The sequence below is a fragment of the Cryptotermes secundus genome, unplaced genomic scaffold (genome assembly GCF_002891405.2).
Source record: "Cryptotermes secundus unplaced genomic scaffold, Csec_1.0 scaffold1230, whole genome shotgun sequence".
Classification (NCBI taxonomy): domain Eukaryota; kingdom Metazoa; phylum Arthropoda; class Insecta; order Blattodea; family Kalotermitidae; genus Cryptotermes; species Cryptotermes secundus.
This window is the reverse complement of record NW_019743170.1, coordinates 311,724-331,297: the sequence shown is the minus strand read 5'-3', so window position 1 is coordinate 331,297 and position 19,574 is coordinate 311,724. Positions and strand designations below refer to the sequence as shown.

The 19,574-nt window shown below is 44.8% G+C and overlaps 1 protein-coding gene across 2 annotated transcripts in view; it reads left to right on the top strand.

The window, feature by feature from the left end:
* The window catches only part of LOC111874011 (dendritic arbor reduction protein 1), a 235,113-nt gene that overhangs the window by 118,375 nt on the left and 97,164 nt on the right, over positions 1 to 19,574 (top strand). For both annotated transcript variants that reach the window (XM_033755298.1, XM_023869114.2), the window contains exon 2: positions 17,219 to 18,032. In XM_033755298.1, coding sequence (XP_033611189.1) covers positions 17,219 to 18,032 — 814 coding nt within the window. The remainder of the gene's footprint in view (positions 1 to 17,218; positions 18,033 to 19,574) is intronic.

The following is a 19,574-nucleotide window of genomic DNA, read 5'->3' as shown; positions in this document are numbered from 1 at the left end:
ATAACTGAGGACCTTTTTTAAAGGAAATAGCCGCTCCAGTGTAGAAAAAAAAATTAACGGCCGTGGGGATTCGTTGCGCTAACCACGCGACACCCTCTGTCCGCTAAAGTTGGCACTAACTTCGCCGACAAGCGACGGTCGCTCGGTCGGTAAAGTTCGCTTGCGGACTAAAACCACGGAGTTAGTTTTTATTCTGTTATGTTGACAAGCACACTAAACACAAAACTACACTGTAAGGAAAGTGCAGAGTTTTATTAAAACGAGAAGCAGATGGGACACGAATATATTGTGCTGGAAATACCAAAGGGCCTCGCAGATGTTTGTGCCGCTTGTTTGCTTATTTACTTACAGTTCTCAGACTACACGATAAGACGTTGGGATAACAGTAATTCATGAATTGGACTAGAAGCGGAAGGAAGTGGTCGTGACCTAATTGAAACCATAAAACATCTCAGGATAGCCGGTGTCTCGACCGAAATTCTAATCCTTCGCATCCAGAGTGCAAGTCAGAAGCATTGCCGCCCCCTGTTGGAGATTACAGGAGGAAAATGAAGAGACTTGTCCGTGCTGTTCGCTACGTGAGACTGTTGAATCCCGACGTGAAAGAACATGTCAATCCAACGAGCCTAATTTCAGGTTCAAGTGTGTCTACAGCTTGTCATTTACATAGTCACTGGCATAATCCGTACCAAGAGTCAACAAACTGTGGTTCCAGAGCCCTGGAAACTGAGTGGCGTGTGTGGCAGTTAAGAAGACAAGCTTCTATCGTTTGACTGAAGCCGTTCGAGATTTTCCTCAGTTTCTCCAGGAAAATGCCACAGATTAGGCCATTACAGCTTCATTTCATGTTCGTTCCAGTTCATTATTCGGTTGATCTACTTGCCTCGTTAAATAAACCTGAATGTGTTGTGTCTAAAATGTCTTTGAAGCTACGTACGTTAACTTACCAATGACAAGTCCTGCTGTTTGAGATTTCTGGTCCTGTGTTGAAAGCAGGATCTATTAACTCCTCAATGAAGAGCACGCGGTAGCGTAGTTGGTTGAGGCACTATGCTACAAGCCGGAAGGTCGAGGGTTTGAGTCTCGATTATGTCATTGGATTTTTTTTTCAATTCACCTAAATCTTCCATCCGCACTATGGTCCTGCGGTCGACTCAGCCTCTAACCGTGATTACCAGGAATCTTCCTTGGCGTGAAGTGCTGCCGGCGTGTAAGGCTGACAACCTCACCGCCATCTGTGATTGTCTAGAAAAAGTGGGAGCTTCCACGGCCTCTATTTTTCTCATGGTGTGAGACTGAGTCCACATGGTACTGCGACCACTGTTTGGCCTAGTGTACGAGCCCCAGATGATGATGATTGTGGAGAAATCGGCGGAACGCAAATTGGCAGGGGAAACCGAAGTACTAGGAGAAAACCTGCCCCAATGCCAGTTTGTCCACCACAAATCGCACATGACCTGACCCTGGTCGCCGTGGTGGGAAGCCAGCGACTAACCGCCATTACATACACGGGCATTTCACGGCCTGTTACAAGGATAGCTTTACGTTTTTTTAAGCTAATGATAATGCGTCGTTGCTGTCGCTAACACATTCTCAGATATGTTTTAGACACGCGTGTGAATCGTGGTCCTGTACGTTGGTCAGATGACACAGATCATAAATACATAAGTTTTTGGTATGGGACGTGGTTGGGAAAATATTCGGAATGCTGATGGTAATTTGAGAAAATGCATGGCTTAAGGTAGCTTCGAAAAGCTGTTACGTGTAAGACTGACGGGACAGAAAGGATCTTCGAGATTATGTAACAATATAAGCCGGATTGAAATGGCTGAATGTAATGTTCACCTTTAGCCGTTTGAGCCTTAGGTTCTGTTAAACTAGAGACTTGATTCGACACGTTATCGGCAACTGTGAGTCTTAGCGACCGCGGCGCAGTGCCAACTGCTAGAGGAGGCCGACAGACCAATTAAGACGTTTGTCTGATGATAAAAGATGTGATTCGTATGGCTCATTTCGGGTTTTATCGCTTACCAAAGTAAACCTGGCAATAAAACGCAACAAATGCATTTATCGGTGATCAGAACCGTGGGCTCAAACGAGCTAATGATGGCAGGGTTTTTGATTTTAATCGTAGAAAACGTGGCTAATTGAAGTTTGAAATACAATTACAAGCAAGACATGTTCACCTCGATTTCTTTTTTACGAACATTAATAAGTTTGAAGACACAGTCATTAAACTGTGGCGTAGCAATGACATTATTCCTGAAGAAGAGAAATAGAGAGTGGGGGAAGGTTTGTAGTGAGAGAGAAAGACTACATTTTAAGGGGGGGAGGTTGACAACAGATTTCTTACTTTGAATGTTCCCAGCCAATTCATGCTCCTCCTGGTGGATGTACGTTTGAGAGAGGGTAAGGTAAGGTAAAGTTGTCCCTGTGCTTAACTCATTAAGCACCACGCCATGAAGGCGTATGGGGAGTGGATGTATAGAGCCACGTTTTCTTGACCTCGGCATTAGCTGGAGGTTAGCCCCGACCGCTTTACCCCCGATACCCATTGGATAGGAGGTTGGATGGACCCCAAAACCGGTCTATACGACGTGGAGAAGATCAGATTCTTGACCCTACAGGGACTCGAACTCCGACCCCTCGTTCATCCATCCCGTAGCCAGTTTCTATACCGAATACACTATTCCTGCTCCACTTCGTGAAAGAGTAGAATGTTGGGAAATGAAACAGGTAAAGGATTCCTGGACTTGATTATGAGCAGGGGCTTTACTGCATATGGTAGGAATTTTGATACTGCCATCGGAAAGCCTGCGTTAGAGAGAAATTTTGATTTAACATTTGTGGCGGTGGGGGGATGGGAAGGTGGAGTTTATTAGAGGTGAATAGTTCATGTTGACATTGGGAGGGCTGCATTGTAGGCAAACTGACTTGTAGCCAGTAGTCCGGCATTACATACGCGAACCCTATCTGTGCCGTTGCTTTATGTTGAAAATTTACGGGTTCGTCTCAGGAACGCGTAGCAGATACAGAATAATAAATACATTTTAACACGGTATTATTGGTTTATTTACTTTGAATTTGTCGTGTTGGCAATCTTATAATAAAAGGTAAGGTAAAGCATTCCCTGTAATAGGCCATGGAGGCCCATAAGGTTGTGAGAGGTTGAGGCTCCCATATCTTCTGGACAGTCGGCTCACAGATGGCGGTGAGGTTGTCAGCCTTACGCACCGGCCGCCCTGTACCCCAAGGAATATTCCTGGTACTCTTTTCTGTTAGAGGCTAAATCGACCTCATTGCCATAATGCGGCTGGAAGGATTAGGTCATTTGAAAAATCCAATGATATCAAAAATCGAAAATACTCGTACCACATTGTGTTAGAAAGTTCGGTTCGTGGATATTAGGTGAAGATGTAGGAGAGTATGTACAGGCTGCTCAAGTGGTAGGAAGTAGCGGAAGCAGGTTGATCCGTTAAGTTGGTAGGTCTGGTTACCGAGCTGCGCAATGGCATGTCCCTGAAGACCATAATTTTAACATCAAACTAAATACTCTCAGTCAAGTAGAAACTTGGAATACAAGCCACATTCGTATGTTCAGGGTGTCTGGGGGCAGGGTGCTGATGAGAATATTTAGACCTAAGAAGGAGGAAATGGAAGAGCCGGTGTAGCTCAGTCGGTATAGCGACAAGCTACGGGCTGGACCGCTGGGGTTCGATTCCCGTCAGGAGTAACATTTTCCTCTATTCCTCTTCTCTGTAGCGTCAATTCCGGCTGTGGGCCCACCCAGCTGGCGGCCCTTTCCTTGGGAGTAACGCGGCAGGGGCGTGAAGCTGACCACTCATCTCCATCTAGTACCGAGGTCAAGAATGGTGGGGCTACACCTCCATTCTCCCGTTTGACTTCATGGCATAGTGCTTAATTCATTAAGCACAGGGACAACTTAACCTATACCACTAGGGGTACGGGTACCACAATTTGAGAAGTTTCTTTTAAAGTAAAGTGTTTAAAATTTATGAACAGGCCTGAGTTTCAACTCCAAGATGATTGAATCTGAAGGGCTTGAAAGTATTTGTTGTAGTAGTGAAACAAGGCTGAAGTAACGTGAGCAAGGAGCGACCGGATAAGCGACTGAATGATTAGGGAAAGTCTGGGAGATGCTGATGTGATAGGCGACACGGAAACATGCAGATCAAACTACCTTACAAAAGGTAATGCTATCCTTGTAACGGGTCGTAGAGGTCCATAGGGTTGTGAGACATCGAGGCTCCCACATTTTTTAGACAGTCGGCTCACAGATGGCGGTAAGGTTGTCAGCCTTTCGCGCCGGCCGCCCTTTACCCCAAGGAAGATTCCTGGTACTCATTTCTGTTAGAGGCTGACTCAACCCCAGAGCCATAGTGCGGCAGGAAGGATTATTATAAACCCCAAAGAAGAGAAAATACGGGATGCGAAACATATATTCCAGGGGTGCTCGGTTCCAGTCTGGACTGGCGCACCGACCGCCCTGACATGTCTCTTTCGTAATTTCCACATTCTCCACAGGCAAATACCAGAATATTACCTGAAATTTTGCCATGATCGCTTGTTTTCACATCCATTTTATTCACTGTCATGCAATTATTGGACGATATAAAAACTGAGCTACCCTCTCAGTATCGTTAAGTAAAGTACAGAATAGACGATACAGGCGTCTGTTATCTCATTTCTGGTTTCCATAAAGAAGCTCCTTTATTCACTGTTAAGAAGGGATTTTCTTTACATGTTTGGGAACTAGAATAACACACCAAACTTCGATTCATGTGAAAATTAATAGCAGATCAGCCTCGAGTAATGTTTCCTGCCATTCGGTTCAGAACCGTTTTGTCTTCCCCACTGCTAACAACCTAAAAATTAAAACATAAACTCTATAATTTTACTTGTAGTTTTGTATGAGTGTGAAACTTGGTCCTTGACAGTGAGAGAGAAGATAAATGAAGCTGTCTGAGAACAGGGTGTTGAGGAGAATATTTGGACCGAAGAGGGATGAAGTGACAGGAGGTTGGGGAAAACTGCATAATGAGGCGCTTCGTAACTTGTACTCTTCTCAAGTATAATTAGAATGATGAAGTCGAGGATGAGATGGCAGGACATGCTACACGCATGAGAGAGAAAGGAGCTGCAAATTGGATTTTCGTAGGACAACCTGGAGAAAAATAGACTACCGGCAAAACCTAGACGTAAATTGGTAGGTATTTTTTTTCCTCGGCGCTACAGCTCCAGTGGGCCTAGGCCTATCTCCATGAACTTCTCCGTTCACTTCGGTTTTTCTAGGTCTTACACATTCGGTAGGACTCCTTGGGCGGGTGGTCAGCTCGTCGCAAGGCCTCTACCTGTACACAAACACAGGAAAACGCACACACACACAAAGTAAACATCCATGCCCTAAGTTGGATTCGAACCCACGATCCCGGTTTCCAAGCGAGCGAAGACAGTACATGCCTTAGACCGCTCGGCTACCGTGACCGGCCAAATTNCACTACAGCCCCAGTGGGCCTAGGCCTACCTCCATGAACTTCTCCGTTCACTTCGGTTTTTCTAGGTCTTACACATTCGGTAGGACTCCTTGGGCGGGTGATCAGCTCGTCGCAAGGCCTCTACCTGTACACAAACACAGGAAAACGCACACACACACAAAGTAAACATCCATGCCCTAAGTTGGATTCGAACCCACGATCCCGGTTTCCAAGCGAGCGAAGACAGTACATGCCTTAGACCGCTCGGCTACCGTGACCGGCCAAATTGGTAGGTAGTACCAAAATTGATCATAGAGAAATAGAATGTGGGGTATGGGAGACCAGTGGCGGTTCGCGTTTTATTTTCAAACATTTATTACACAATCTGCAATAAATGTATATGTTGAATAAAGACTGGCTCATGAATGAGTTATGCCCAGTGACGTAACTCATACACTTTCTTTTGTTCACTTAGGCATCATTTTGATTCTTCTATTGGGGTTTTGATAAGGTCTGTCTGGCAGAGTTAGGACGGTGTGTTTTCAGTCTATGTGTAAATTCGTTATTGTCCAGTACGTAGGTTCACTGCTAGTGCATTTGTGTGATTTTCTGATTTTCTTAAGTATTTGGTATTTTACTTCTTTAGTTCACAAGAGCGCTGTGTACAATTGTAGATCTTCATGGATGCTGTGGTTGTTTATGTACCAACGTGCATTCAGAATAGATCGGAGAGTATTGGATTGAAAGCGCTGGAGGATTTCGATGTTGGAATTGGTGGCTGTACCCCCATAGCTGAATTCCATAGGTCCATATGGGTTTGAGTATTGCTTTGTATTGATAGTGTGGAACTTCTTCCGAGTAGCTAGTGCATTTGTTTCGCTTTTAGATGCGGGTTCACGTGAACACGATAAGAAACCTCCGGATTCTATAAAATGTAGGGAATTTCTGAGTAAATGAGCGCCTGTTGCCTTTTCAAGAAAGACTTTTGGTTCCGTGGAGTTATTTAAGACAGAGCTTTCGGAACAATTAACCATTTCAAGCCCAGTGGTTACTACGTGTTCCACCAGCATGAACATACTAAAACTCTGAATTCTGCCCACAGAATGTATCTGTGTGTTCCGTACCATTCTCACAATAAACAGCGACAGTTACCCTAAAGACCGTTATCCTGTTGGTCTTTGTAGCGGAGACGTGATGTTTCCTGTGAGGTACGAACTGAATTCGTATATATTAGAAGAATAAACGACAAGCATGTCCTGTCATCAGAGAGGGCTTATCACGTTAGGAAACTCGCAACTGTCTGGTAGTAATACAAATCTGGTATTGGGGCCCCAGGTGAGAGCTTGATACCAAGACAGACTAGCCGACTGACCGTCGGTCGTAATATAACTTTGAGTTTGGGTTAAACAGCAATGACCAATTAATTAGTGTAAACCTGAATAGAGAGAGAGAGCGAACACGAGAAAAGGAAATCGAATGCCTGACATAACATACACACCATACTCGTATTTTGAAAGTTAAAACGAGCCAAACAAGTTTCTGTTGGCGACTCAACAGAAAATCAGGAAGTACCCGCCATTATGTGTAGAATAGTTTACAGCTATATCAGATATCATATTCGCCGTGAACTACGTGGATATACACGTGCGTGACCTATATGAGTGTTACGTCACGCTGCTCTGAACTCCGCTAGCCTCCAAAGACTGTAACCCTACGTCTTGGCGATATTCTGATCTATATTCCTGAAATTCTATATGGTTCCATAGAAATGATCAACCTCGGGGGCGCGATGCCATGAGAATGAAATAACCTTTTAATTGAAACAATTCTTCTTAGCTGCATTTAAGCATCTCTTGCATATGGAAATGTTTGAATTATTACTGCAGATATTACGAAAGTAGCCTCTGTGGTCTAGTGGTAAGAGTTCCTGGCTATAGAACCAGAGGTGCCGAGTTCGATTCTCGGCGCTACCCGATTTTCTGAGAAGTAGCGTGTCTGGAACGGGGTTCACTCAGCCTCGTGAGGATATTTAAGGAGCTGCTTGAATGGAAAAGTAGTGGCTCCGGTCTAGAAAACCGAAATTAACGGCAGCAGGGATTCGTTGCGCTGACCACGCGACACCCTCTATCCGCTAAAGTTGGCACTAACTTCGCCGACAAGCGGCGGTCGCTCGGTCGGTATACTTAGCTTGCGGACTAAAGTCATGGAGTTTTGTTTTGAACGATTAGATTTCACAACATCGTGTGTGCATTATTCATGGTCAAAACAAAGAGCACCAGACAGCGTTTTTATTCCAAAGACCTGAATTTCTTCACTCACACAGTTTTGGTACAGTACTGATAACGGGTATTAAACTGGATCTTAGAGAGATATGATGGGATTGATCTGGCTCGAGATAGGGGTCAGTGGAGGGCTCTTTTGAACACTATAATGAACCTTCGGGTTCCATAAAGTGCTGGGAAATTCTCGAGTAGCTGCAGATTTGGCTTCTCCTCAAGAAGGGCTCAGCTCCATGAGTAAGGAATTACCGATAAAGAGTTACCCATCACAGTGGCCGCGCGGCCTAAGGCATGAATTATCTTCGCCCGCTCGAACACGGGGATCATGGGTTCGAATCCCACTCAAGGCACAGATATCCGTGTGTTGTCCTGCGTGTAGGTAGCGGCCTTGCGACGGGCTGATACCCCGTCCAAGGAGCCATATCGACTGTATAGGATTACTAAAATGAAAACGCGGCCAGGGCCCAACAAAGGGATGTAGAGCCACTGTGAATGAATGAATGAATTAATTACGGGTTAGTTGATCATAGGCGATATTACTGTGTTGTATAGACCCGTTGCTAAGCAGTGACTCGGTAAACTGCGGCCGTTGCTAGGTGACGCACGCGACAATAGAAGAAGGATGTTTTCTATATGGTCAACACACATCTACAACAATAGAGGCTGTTTTCTGCGTCGTCCGTGTCGAGGAGTTATCTTGAAGACATTTGTGCTGCATTTCAGTTGCGAAATATTAGCCGGACAGTAACGGCGTGACCACGGAAGCTGAAGGATCTCCATTGTTAAGATTCGTTACCAGGAAACGTCTAGCGAAAACACTGCAGAGGAATAGCCATTGCTGAGAGCTGTTAACAAGTACAGACTAGTGAAAGCAGACTGGGAAGACAGCGTGAATTGATTTGTAGTGTGGAAGTCAGCAATAGTGTTACGGTTATTTGTAGTTACGACCTGTAAGTGGACAGTAAATCTATCCACCAATCCAAACCCCGTCTATAGTCACTAATACACGTGACAGTATAAATGCCAGTGCAGAAGGTTACATTTACTGCATTGCGCAATTCTGATAATGGCATGAAGTTTTGATGATACCAGAAAGGAGGGTGTCAGTTCATCGTTTGGGTACCCCTGGCGTCTGATGGAATAGTGGTACCGCTCTAGGCGTACATTTTGGATAAAGGTATAATTGAGATCCGTAAACGTAACAGTTGATTAAACCGATATTAAAACATTTAATATTCGGGTTATGTTATCACGTGGTTTACGACTATATATGTCGTTACTGAATTATCAAAATGGAGCCATATTTTTACTTATTGGTTTTTATATAGGAAGCTGTCTGTATGGGTTTCTCAGATTTGGTCTGGGCTGCCGGTTTGCTGTAAATGAGATGTTTGGGACATTTTGACTGACTAACTTCATGGAGCCGAGCCATTTTTGAGAAGCCGCTATTTGCGCAGCTACTCAAGAATTTCCCAGCATTTTATGGAGCCTGAAGGTCCATTACCGTGTTCACAAGAGCCCTTCTCTGGTCCCTATCCTGAGCCAGATAAATTCAGTCCACATCACCGCATCCTGTCGCTTCAGATTCATTTTAATATTATCCACCAGTGTCCTATATGCATTACTGTTTGCCCCGTTCGTGCTAAATTTCGTGTCTATCTCATCATGGACTTGGTCATTCTAATTATACTTGGAGAAGAGTACAAGTTACGAAGCTCCTCATTATGCAGTTTTCTCCAACCTCCTGTCACTTCATCCCTCTTTGGTCCAACTATTCTCAACACCATGTTTTCAGACACCCTCAGTCTGTGTACCTGCCTTAATGTCAGACAAATGTTTCACACCCATACAGAAACAGAAGCAAAACTGTGGTTCTGTAAATTCTAATTTTTACGTCTTTAGGTATCAGACGAGAAGGCAAAAGCTTGTGGACTGAATGGTAGGGAGGGCAATTTTTACTGTCCTGTGTAATTGTTTTTTTTTTAATTTTCCTTCGTTTTTGTGTGACCGCCTCTGTGTTTTAGTGGTCAGAGTTCCTGGCTACAGATCTAGAGTTCCCGGGTTCGATTCCCGGCGCTACCAGATTTTCTGAGATGTGGTGGGTTTGGAACGGGGTCCACTCAGCGTCGTGAGGATAATTGAGGAGCTACTTGAATAGAAAAATAGCGGCTTCGGTCTAGAAAACCGAGATTAAAGGTCGTAGGAATCCGTTGCGCTGACCACGCGACAACCTCTATCCGCAAAATAATTCCCTGTGGTCTCTTTCCTTCTGGCTTTCCCACCAATATCCTATACTCATTCCTAGTCTCCCGCATTCGTGCTACATGACCTGACCACCTTATCTTCCTTGACTTGATCATTCTAATTATACTTGAAGAAGAGTACAAGTTATGAAGCTCCTCATTATGCAGTTTTCTCCAAGCTCCTGTCACTTCATCCCTCTTCGGTCCAAATATTCTCTTCAACACCCTGTTCTCAAACACCCTCAGTCTATGTTCCTCCCTTAATGTCAGAGACCAAGTTTCACACTCATGCAGAACCACAGGCAAAATTATAGTTTTGTATATTCTAATTTTTATGTTTTTGGACAGCAGACGAGAAGACAAAAGGTTCTGGAGTGAATGGTAGAAAGCATTACCCGAGTTCAATCGCCTCTTAATTTCCTCCTGAATCAGGTTTCGATCTGTTATCGTTGTTCCCAAATATCTGAACTGTGCCACATTTTCAAAACATCTGTTTCCTATCTTTATGTCATGATTTTGCCCTGCATTCTGGTGACGAGACAGTAAGATACACTTCGTTTTCTCTGTGTTTATTTCTAGACTAACCTATTTATTTGCGTCAATTAAAGTTTGTGTGTTTTTCTTTATGGTATCTACATTATCACCCAGTAGATCCACATCATCGGCGTAGACCAACAGCTGATGTGTCCTGTTTAATTTCAGTCCCACCTGGTTTCCCTGGACCTTCCTAATTGCATATTCTAAGGCAAAGTTAAAAAAGGAGAGGCGATAAAGCATCTCGTTTTAGACCATTCTGGATAGGAAATTTACCTACACGGATTTTACTATACGTTTCGTTTAAACACATTCTAATCAACCTAACTAGTTTCATGGGTATCCGAAACTCTATTAGAATATTGTACAATACTTCCCTCCTAACTGAATCATAGGCTTTCTTGAAGTCTATGAATTACTGATGTACTGTCTCATCGTACTCCCGTTTTTTCTCCAATATCTGACGAATGCAAAAGATCTGATCTGTAGTTGATCTGTTACGTCGAAACCCACACTGATGATCCCCAATAATTTCATCTATATATGGACTTAACCTTGAAAGAAGAATGTTGGACAAAATTTTATATGAAGTTGATAGGAGTGATATCCCTCGATAATTACTACAGTCAGTTTTATCACCCTTCTTGTGAACTGGTACAATAATAGACTCCTTCCGCTGATCAGGCAGTTTTTCCTTATGCCAAATAGAAGTAATTAGTAGAAGTAAGTTGTTGGGCGTACATGGAGTTTTGTTTGCTTTTCTTTCATAGCTCGAACATGTTCGTTTAATCGTATTTTAAATGTTCGTCTAGTTTATCCGATATATTTTAATGAGCATTCGTTGCATCTTAATTGGTAGGTTCCACTCTGATTGTATATATCGATTTTATTTCGTTTTATGTTTTTTTTTATTGTGACGGAGGTTTTAACGATACACATATTTCTTTTCTTGATGGCTTCTGTCCTGAAATAGGAAAATATCACGAAAGCTTCTTGATTAGGTCACAGATTTTTTCCGCGTCATTTATCAACCGCAGAGATAGAGCGGTCGGTATAGCTACTGGCTGCGGGGCTGAGCGGCTGAGAGATCGGAATTCGCGTCCCGGTAGTCAAGCTTTCTCTTCTCTCCACGTCGTCCCGACCGACTGTGGGGCTCACCCAGCCTCCTATCCAATAGCTACAGAGGGCAAGGTGCCGGGGCGTGAAGCTGACGATTCACCTCCAGTTATTTCCGAGATCGAGATTGCGTGGATCTGTGCACCAATTCCCCCGTACATCTTCAAGGCATAGTGCTTAATTAGTTAAGCACAGGGATAAATTTTTTCTCCCCCTGGCATTAAAGCCCCAGTGGGCCTAGGCCTACCTCCATGAACTCCGTTCACTTCGGTTTTTCTAGATCTTACACATACAGTAGGACTCCTTGGGCGAGTGATCAGCTCGTCGCAAGGCCTCTACCTGTACACAAACACAGAAAAACGCACACAAACATCCATGCCCTGAGTGGGATTCGAACCCACGATCCCGGCTTCCGAGCGAGCGAAGACAGTGCATGCCGGGATAACTTTACCTTACCTTATTATTCATCAGTCATCCTACCATTAGACACTACTCAATTTCTCGCATCATACGCGAATTTATCTTCCGCGAATTCAACCGTACGCGCTCGTAATAAATTTTGTTTCCGCTCATCGCGTCATTCAGTGAGCGTAAACCCTGACTGTGCCTCAATTCCATGGAGTTAGATGTAGGTATTTTTCATACTACATGGCCTCCAAACACAAGTCAACATCTGGTGCTCAACCGAAGAAACAGCTCTCTCTTTTACCGCTGCAGGAAAAACCGACTGTGTTGGGCTTACTGAGAGGCGGTATTTCGGTCTGAAATGTTGCGCACAAATATGGCCACAACATTGTAGCGTGTAAATCCGTTACTGGGTAACGACCTTGAAATAACGTTCGCTGCTAAGCAACAGATTCTGTATAAGCAAGTATAAGCAGCTGTTACTGAGTAAAGCCTTCGCAAATAAAAACGTTCCCACGGAAATGAATAAGTACAACAGTGAACTGTGTTTCTCTACGCTGTCCCTGACAATATGTTATAACCGAGAAAAGTTTCAAAGTTATCAGTATGTACATTGTAAAAGACAGATCCGTCATCTCGTCAGAGAGGGTGCCCCACATCAAGTACTAGCAACTGTCTGACAAAAAATAATGTGTACTTGAGAGTAAGACAGACTGACCGACTTACGGTCTGTCGTAACGTAACTTTGACTTTGAGTTGTAAGGGAGTCCCTGAAGAGACTGAGTCCGCTTGGTACGGCGGCCACTTCTGGCCATTGTACCAGTCCCAGATGATAGATGATGGTGATTGTGGAGCAATCGGTGGAATGAAGATTGGCAGGGGAAACCGAAGTACTGGGAGAAATCCTGCCCCAGCGCCACTTTGTCCACTACAAATCCCACAAGACTAGATTCGGGCCGCCGCGGTGGGAAGCTAGCGACTAATCGCTTGATCTATAGTTCGGCCAAGAGAAGGCTTGGTCGGTGCAGTTGAATCCCCACTGTTAAAGCCGTTACCAGGTAATGGCATAGCAGACTGAAAAGACTTAGAGTGTGCTGTAATGATTTATGAAGTGTGTAAATTAGCGATGGCCCTATAATTAAGTGTAGTCACGAGTCCTATGTGAAGGTGGTCAATAAATCCAAGCTCCAATCCTAAACCCCGTCGATATCCACTCCTTCACGTGACAGTGTTATATACGCACATATTAAGGGTATGTACAAAAAGACACGTACTTTACGAGTATGTGCGATGTAAGGGATTTGCAATTGTAATTCTGACTATACGCTTTTTTGGGTCTGTGTGCCGTCTTTAGAACGTAACCGCCGCCTAAAATGAAATTGGCCGCGCCATAGCTCAAGCGGTTAGTCGCTGACTTCCCACCGAGTCCATATTTGGAATGTAGCTGTGTTAAATTTAAGACGTTATGAAATAAACAACGGGTTCGTAATATTTTAATGCTGTTTAGACCCAAAAATGCCAAATATCGAAAACGTCGATCTTAAAAAAAAGTATATCTGACAGCACGTGACATCTGTTGGCATTTCAATCGAACTACATGGTAAAGAAATATTTGGAGTGAATCTTACCGTGTATTTGAACTTTTTAATGAGTCATTATGCGTATATTATTTACTCGTGAAAGCATAGTGGGTTTGGGAAGTGGCGCTTCTCGGATTGAGAAGGAAGTTTGTTTCTGCAATCAAACCCATGTCCAGTACTCAGAGTACCGTATTTACGCATGTATAGGCCGCGTGCGTGTATAGGCCGCAGCACAATTTTCAGACAGAAATTATAGAAAAAATAATTTTCTTGGAATATTATTTCAGGAGTAGAACACCCTGTATTACTAATTATGAATATAATTTTTTTTAAATGAAGTGTGATTTCGAATATTTCGAATATAAGCCGCACCCCAGTCTTCCTCTTGAATTTTTGGCAAAAAATGTGCGGCCTATACATGCGTAAATACAGTAAATTTAAAATTAGTACAGTATTCTTTATGGTTTTCTGCAATGCTGACCGTTGCTCACACTACACTGCTTCGAATAATATAATGATAAATGAATTCTGAATTGTAAAGGATGTCCAAAGAAGCGGTCGTGTCCTGTTTCAAGATATTTACTAATTCGTATCAAAACATGCGGTATCCGTTGGATAAGAGGCTGGTTGGGCCCAGAATCTGTCTAGATGCTATGGAAGAGAGCAAAATCTCCCATACGGGGAGTCTACCCTCGATTCTGCTGTTGTCCAACCCGTAGCCTGCTTATGTAACGACAGAGCTATCTGTTATTAAATAATTCCGTTCCTACGTCACAGGAAGCACCATGCTTCCCGCAGTGGTATGTAGGAAATAATCGATGTTTATATTTTTAGTGTTAAAGCGTGTGGTATATATAGTAACCACTGTGATTTACGGGTTAAGCCCCACGTTGTGGTATAAGGGACTGCGGTTTTCTATAAGCAAGGTCATGATGGCTATCTAGGAACTGTTTAAGCAATGCGTCACTTGAGAGCCATTCAGCTGCTGCTGCGCACGGCGTTCATGGTTAATGGATTAACCAGTCAAGTCTGACTTCATCCATTAGGCCGTGATCTTCATAAGCAAGGATAAGGAAACCGCTGTCCGGCATACATATATCAGGAACACGAGCAGTGAATTGAATAACAAGATTGACGGCTCAATATGCTGTCAGGAAGTCAAAATACAGACATGAGAATTTAAATTTAACAGCAACGCCGTACTGAATAGTCCTATTAAGGTAAAGTTATCACTGTGCTTAACTAACTGAGCACTACGCCATGAAGGCGTTAAGGGGAACGGATGAACAGATTCTAATTTTCTTGACCTCGATGCTAGTAGGAGGTGAGTGGTCAGCTTCACGCCTCGGCCGCTTTACCTCAGGTACCCATTGGATAAGAGGCTGGGTGGGCCCCAGAACCGGTCTGGAAGACGTGAAGAAGAGATAAATCTTCACTCTACCGGGGCTCGAACTCCGACCTCTTGATCGTGTAGGCTGTAGCCAGTCGCTATACTGACTGAGCTATCCCGGCTTCTGAATTGCCACGTATAAGCCACCATTTGTCTCCCCATGTTATAGCTCTGTAAGCGATTCTTGTAACGAAAGATATGCAGTTGGCGATTTTCACAAACCACACCGTAAGGGCTGTGTTTGTAAACATCTTACGTCTCTTTTTAAGTTCATAGTGCGAAAAAGAGAGGGAGGGAAGAGAAGCGCGTATAACGAGAGTCACGTGTCATAAAGAGGATATAATCAGCGAATCAACTGGAACTCAATCATTGGGACGGAGTCCTTCATCAGAAGTAAGCAGTCCCTCGGCTACTCAAGAAATACCATAACTTTTATTGAACTCGAAGGAGCAGTTCCGTGTTTACCGTGGCCTAACACTGGCCACCAACTGTCCTGAGCCAAATGAATCCGCCTTATTTCTCTAAGATTCTATTATTATTATTGTACGAGTATGTGCTGCTAACTAACTACATAGAGCTGAGCCCTTCTTGAGAAGCCGCCAATTGTGCAGCTACTCAAGAACTTCCCAGCATTTTATGGAACCCGAAGGTTCACATCCCTCCGCTGGTGGATCCCTTCAGGTCCGAAGCCCTTTGTGACATTTCGTAACAAGCTTATTTTTACGGCGAGGAGTTGTAAGCCCCACGCCCAATCAACTGGATGACCACCACTGCCACCGAGTAAAAACCAATTTGCAGTCAAATAATAATATATTCACGACTGCCTTCCATATCTGGAGGCCGTCTTCTCCATCCACAACCTGTGGACGCACCATGCCATGGCGACAGGGTACACCTAACATGGGTATGTGCGCCTACATCTTGTGAAAGTTCCCCTCCTTTTAAAATGTACCGATCAAAATTTGTAATTGGCTTGAGGATCCCCGTGTACGTATCCAAATACTGCATCGTGGATTTGTGCTCAGTATCTTTGGACAGCTTATCTATGCCTTGACCAGCTCACCTGCGTCGAATTTTTCATTACATTAATACTAAGTCCCTACTTAAGCAATTGTGTCCGTCTTTCCTCAGAATTCATGTACCTTACTGAGCACTTTGCGCTGAAACATTCTCAGCCCGAAAGCAACAGTTCCCCGAGACGTGACGCGTCATTTTCTTCCGATGACATTCGCCTTCTTCTTCAAAGGAGTGGAAGAACACGTTCACGAATCATACAAAACCAACTGACGACCCTGATTCTCCTTGTAATTCAGGACCATCTCTCACACACATGCTGCATATCATAATGTATGTGAGTAGTGGCTCGTATGTAGGAAAAATAAACACGTTTAGCGACTAACTTCGTTACAGTCCTGTGTTGGAGAAAACCCTGATTGTTGACTATTTTTTATTGCTAGTGGGGTGGGACTAAGTCCCGTGTACTGCGACCACTTCTGGCCTGTTGTACCAGCCCCAGATGATAGGTGAGGGTGATTGTGGAGCAATTGGGGGAATGAAGATTGGCAGGGGAAACCGAAGTACTCGGAGAACACCTGCCCCAGCGCCATTTTGTCCATCACAAATCCCACTTCACCAGACCCGGGATCGAACCCGCTTCGCCGCGGTGGGAAGCCAGCTACTAATCGCTTGAGCTATGGCGCGACTATGATTGACTATAGTCTATGCTGAAAAGACTCCTGTTTGTTGACTGTAGTCCTGTGCTGAGAAGAGAACTGTTTGTTTATTTAAGTCCTGTGCTGAGAACACTCCTCCTCGACTACGGTCCTGTGCTGAGAAATGTCCTGTTTGCTGATTATAATCCTGTGCTGAAAAGACTTCTGTTTGTTTACTGTCCTGTGCTGATAAGTATCCTGTTTTTTTTTACGTCCTGTGCTGAAAAGTGTCCTGTTTTTGCCAGTCTCGTACTGAAAAATATCCTGTTTCATTAACGATATCCCCCCGCCCCCTGCTTCCGGGAATGAATGTTTCTTGACGAAATTCCTTTTGCTGACAACAGTCCGGTTAGTTGAAGAGAGCCTTGCCTGCCCTCTTCGTTTCTGATCATGATTTCTCGCGTTGGGTTTTAGTGGGGTCAGGACTCCTGTTTGCTGATACAAATCCTGTTTTTTTTTTACAGACGAGCGAGTTAGACGCCTACCTGTGCAAACAGGAGCTGGAGCGACTCCAGCGCCTTGAGGAGGCAGCGGCAGCTGCAGAAGCTGCTGAGCTAGAGATCAAACCGCGGCGCGAGTCGGCGTCGCAAATAGACGAGTTTTTCGAGACGCCGGGCCTGCCGCACCATCCCCCGCGGCACCACCACCATCATCACCACCACCACCACGCCAACAGCATGAGCTATGTGTCCATGCGAACAGTGCCAGGAACCCAGGCAGAGGACGACGTCTTTCTCAAGCCAGCGCTCTGGGAGGACATCACGTCCAGCATCCAGAAACTGGACCCGGAGAACGCCGAGATGCTGGCATCAGTGAAACAGGAGATGCCCGATGAGGTGGCATCGTGCGGCTCACCCTCCAGCCTACCCCTCATGAACCCTCCCGTCGTCAAGACCGAGAAGTTACCACCGCCACCCTCGTTACAGCACATGCACCTCACGCCCCCTTTCAACAGCAGCGCCAACCCCCAGCAACAGTTCCCCCCACAGCACAGCTACAGCAATGGCAACTTGCCCCACCCTGCCTTCCCCATGTCAAGGCTCGTGTACCTGCCTCCCCCCACCCCTCCGATCTCTGAACCCGGGTCTCCGGGCAACAACCTTCCCAGGAGAACGCCGCCACCACCATACCCCACCCCTAACCATCACGGCCCAGCCCCGCCTCCTGCGCCGACGTCAGCATCTCCGACAGTGACGACAGCGCCGGTTGTCCCCAAGTACAACAGAAGGAACAACCCAGAGCTGGAGAAGCGGCGGATTCACCACTGTGACTTCCTGGGTGAGTTGTGCTTGCGCTGCACTCAGCACCGCACCATGAAGGTGTAGCTCTCGGCACTAGCTTCACGCCACGGCCACCCTCTGTATATGAGGTTGGACGCAAAATGTCCTCCTCCTCTGCCGCTCTCGTCCAGACCGTAGCGTAGTCACTGTACTGACAGCTGTGGTATTGAAATTGCTTGCTGTTACTGCTACCGTAACTATTGCTGCTACTACTACTACTATGAGGCAGAGTCAGTAAATAGGTCACAAAAGGAAGTAAAACGGCTGTAATGGACTTAAATAGGTTTTCTGTACCACTAGGTAGCAGCACAGTCCAGCTTCATGACAGTTTAGGTAGCAGATACGCATGCGCATGTTCAGAGTGTGGTTTTAGTAGTCAAAATGACGAGAATGCTTGAGTGTACCGCCGGGGAGCAGCGTTCTGTTCGTGCATTTTCTTATGGGCAAAAGACTCAGTGAAAAGGATATTCATGAAGAAATGTTTCCTATTTACGTCTTTACGGTGGGAAGTGTTTATCGCGTAAAGCGGTTCACAACTGGTGGCAAGCGTTTCGCTGATGAAGAGGTTGGAACGGAGATGCAGAAGTGGCTGAGACAACAGTCAGAAGACTTATGCGCTGAGGGTTTCGACACACTGTTAAAGCGATAGGGCAAGTGTATCAATGTTGTTTGGTGGATAAGTCGAGAAATAATTGTTTTTTTCAGGTTCGAGTATCACATGTTTTATGTTTTATTCCCATTTGTGACCCGTTTACTGACTCGCCTTATTACTGTTCATGAACTATACAGCATCATGTTGCGTAGATCCGGCCCTATGGATCCATAGTCTGTCCGCTCGGTTGGTAACATAGTTTTTCATTTGTGGAAGGTGGCCTCTTTCCATTCCTTTGAGACGATTACTCCGATTCTGTTGGCATCCTTGCATCTGTTCAGCTGTGCTTGTAACTTCCGGTCTTTCTCTGATATCAGAACTTCTAGACGTACGATTTCAATTTTCCGATTCCAACACACGGACTTTCTGACTAGCTAAACTAACGTCATGGAGCTGGGCCCTTCCTGAGAACCCGCCAGTTGTGTACCTACTCAAGAACTTTCCAGCATTTTATGAAACTCCAAGGTTCATTGCCGTGTATCCAGTCCATACCACCCTATCCTATGTCTGTAAGATCCATTTTAATATTGTCGCATGCCCGGAATCCGAAAAGGATACTTCCGTGGAGATCAGTCAGTAGTGGTCAGTCGTCAGTTTGGCTTCAACTATAGCAGAAGCAGTAATTGTGATACTGAAATTGTGAGTAAGTGTACGTGTAAGTGTAAAAATAAGCGTCCAATAAACGAATTCGTTCCAATCCGAAGACCCACGTAATTTACTCGTGTCGCGTCACACAGCCGACACGTTACAATATTATCCACACACTTACGTCTTGGTTTTTCTGGTGGTTCTTCTGGCTTTCCGACCAGTATCTTACATGCATTCCTCTTCCCAATTCTTCCTACATTCCCTGCCCATCTCATCCTCCTTGACCTCATCATTCTAATA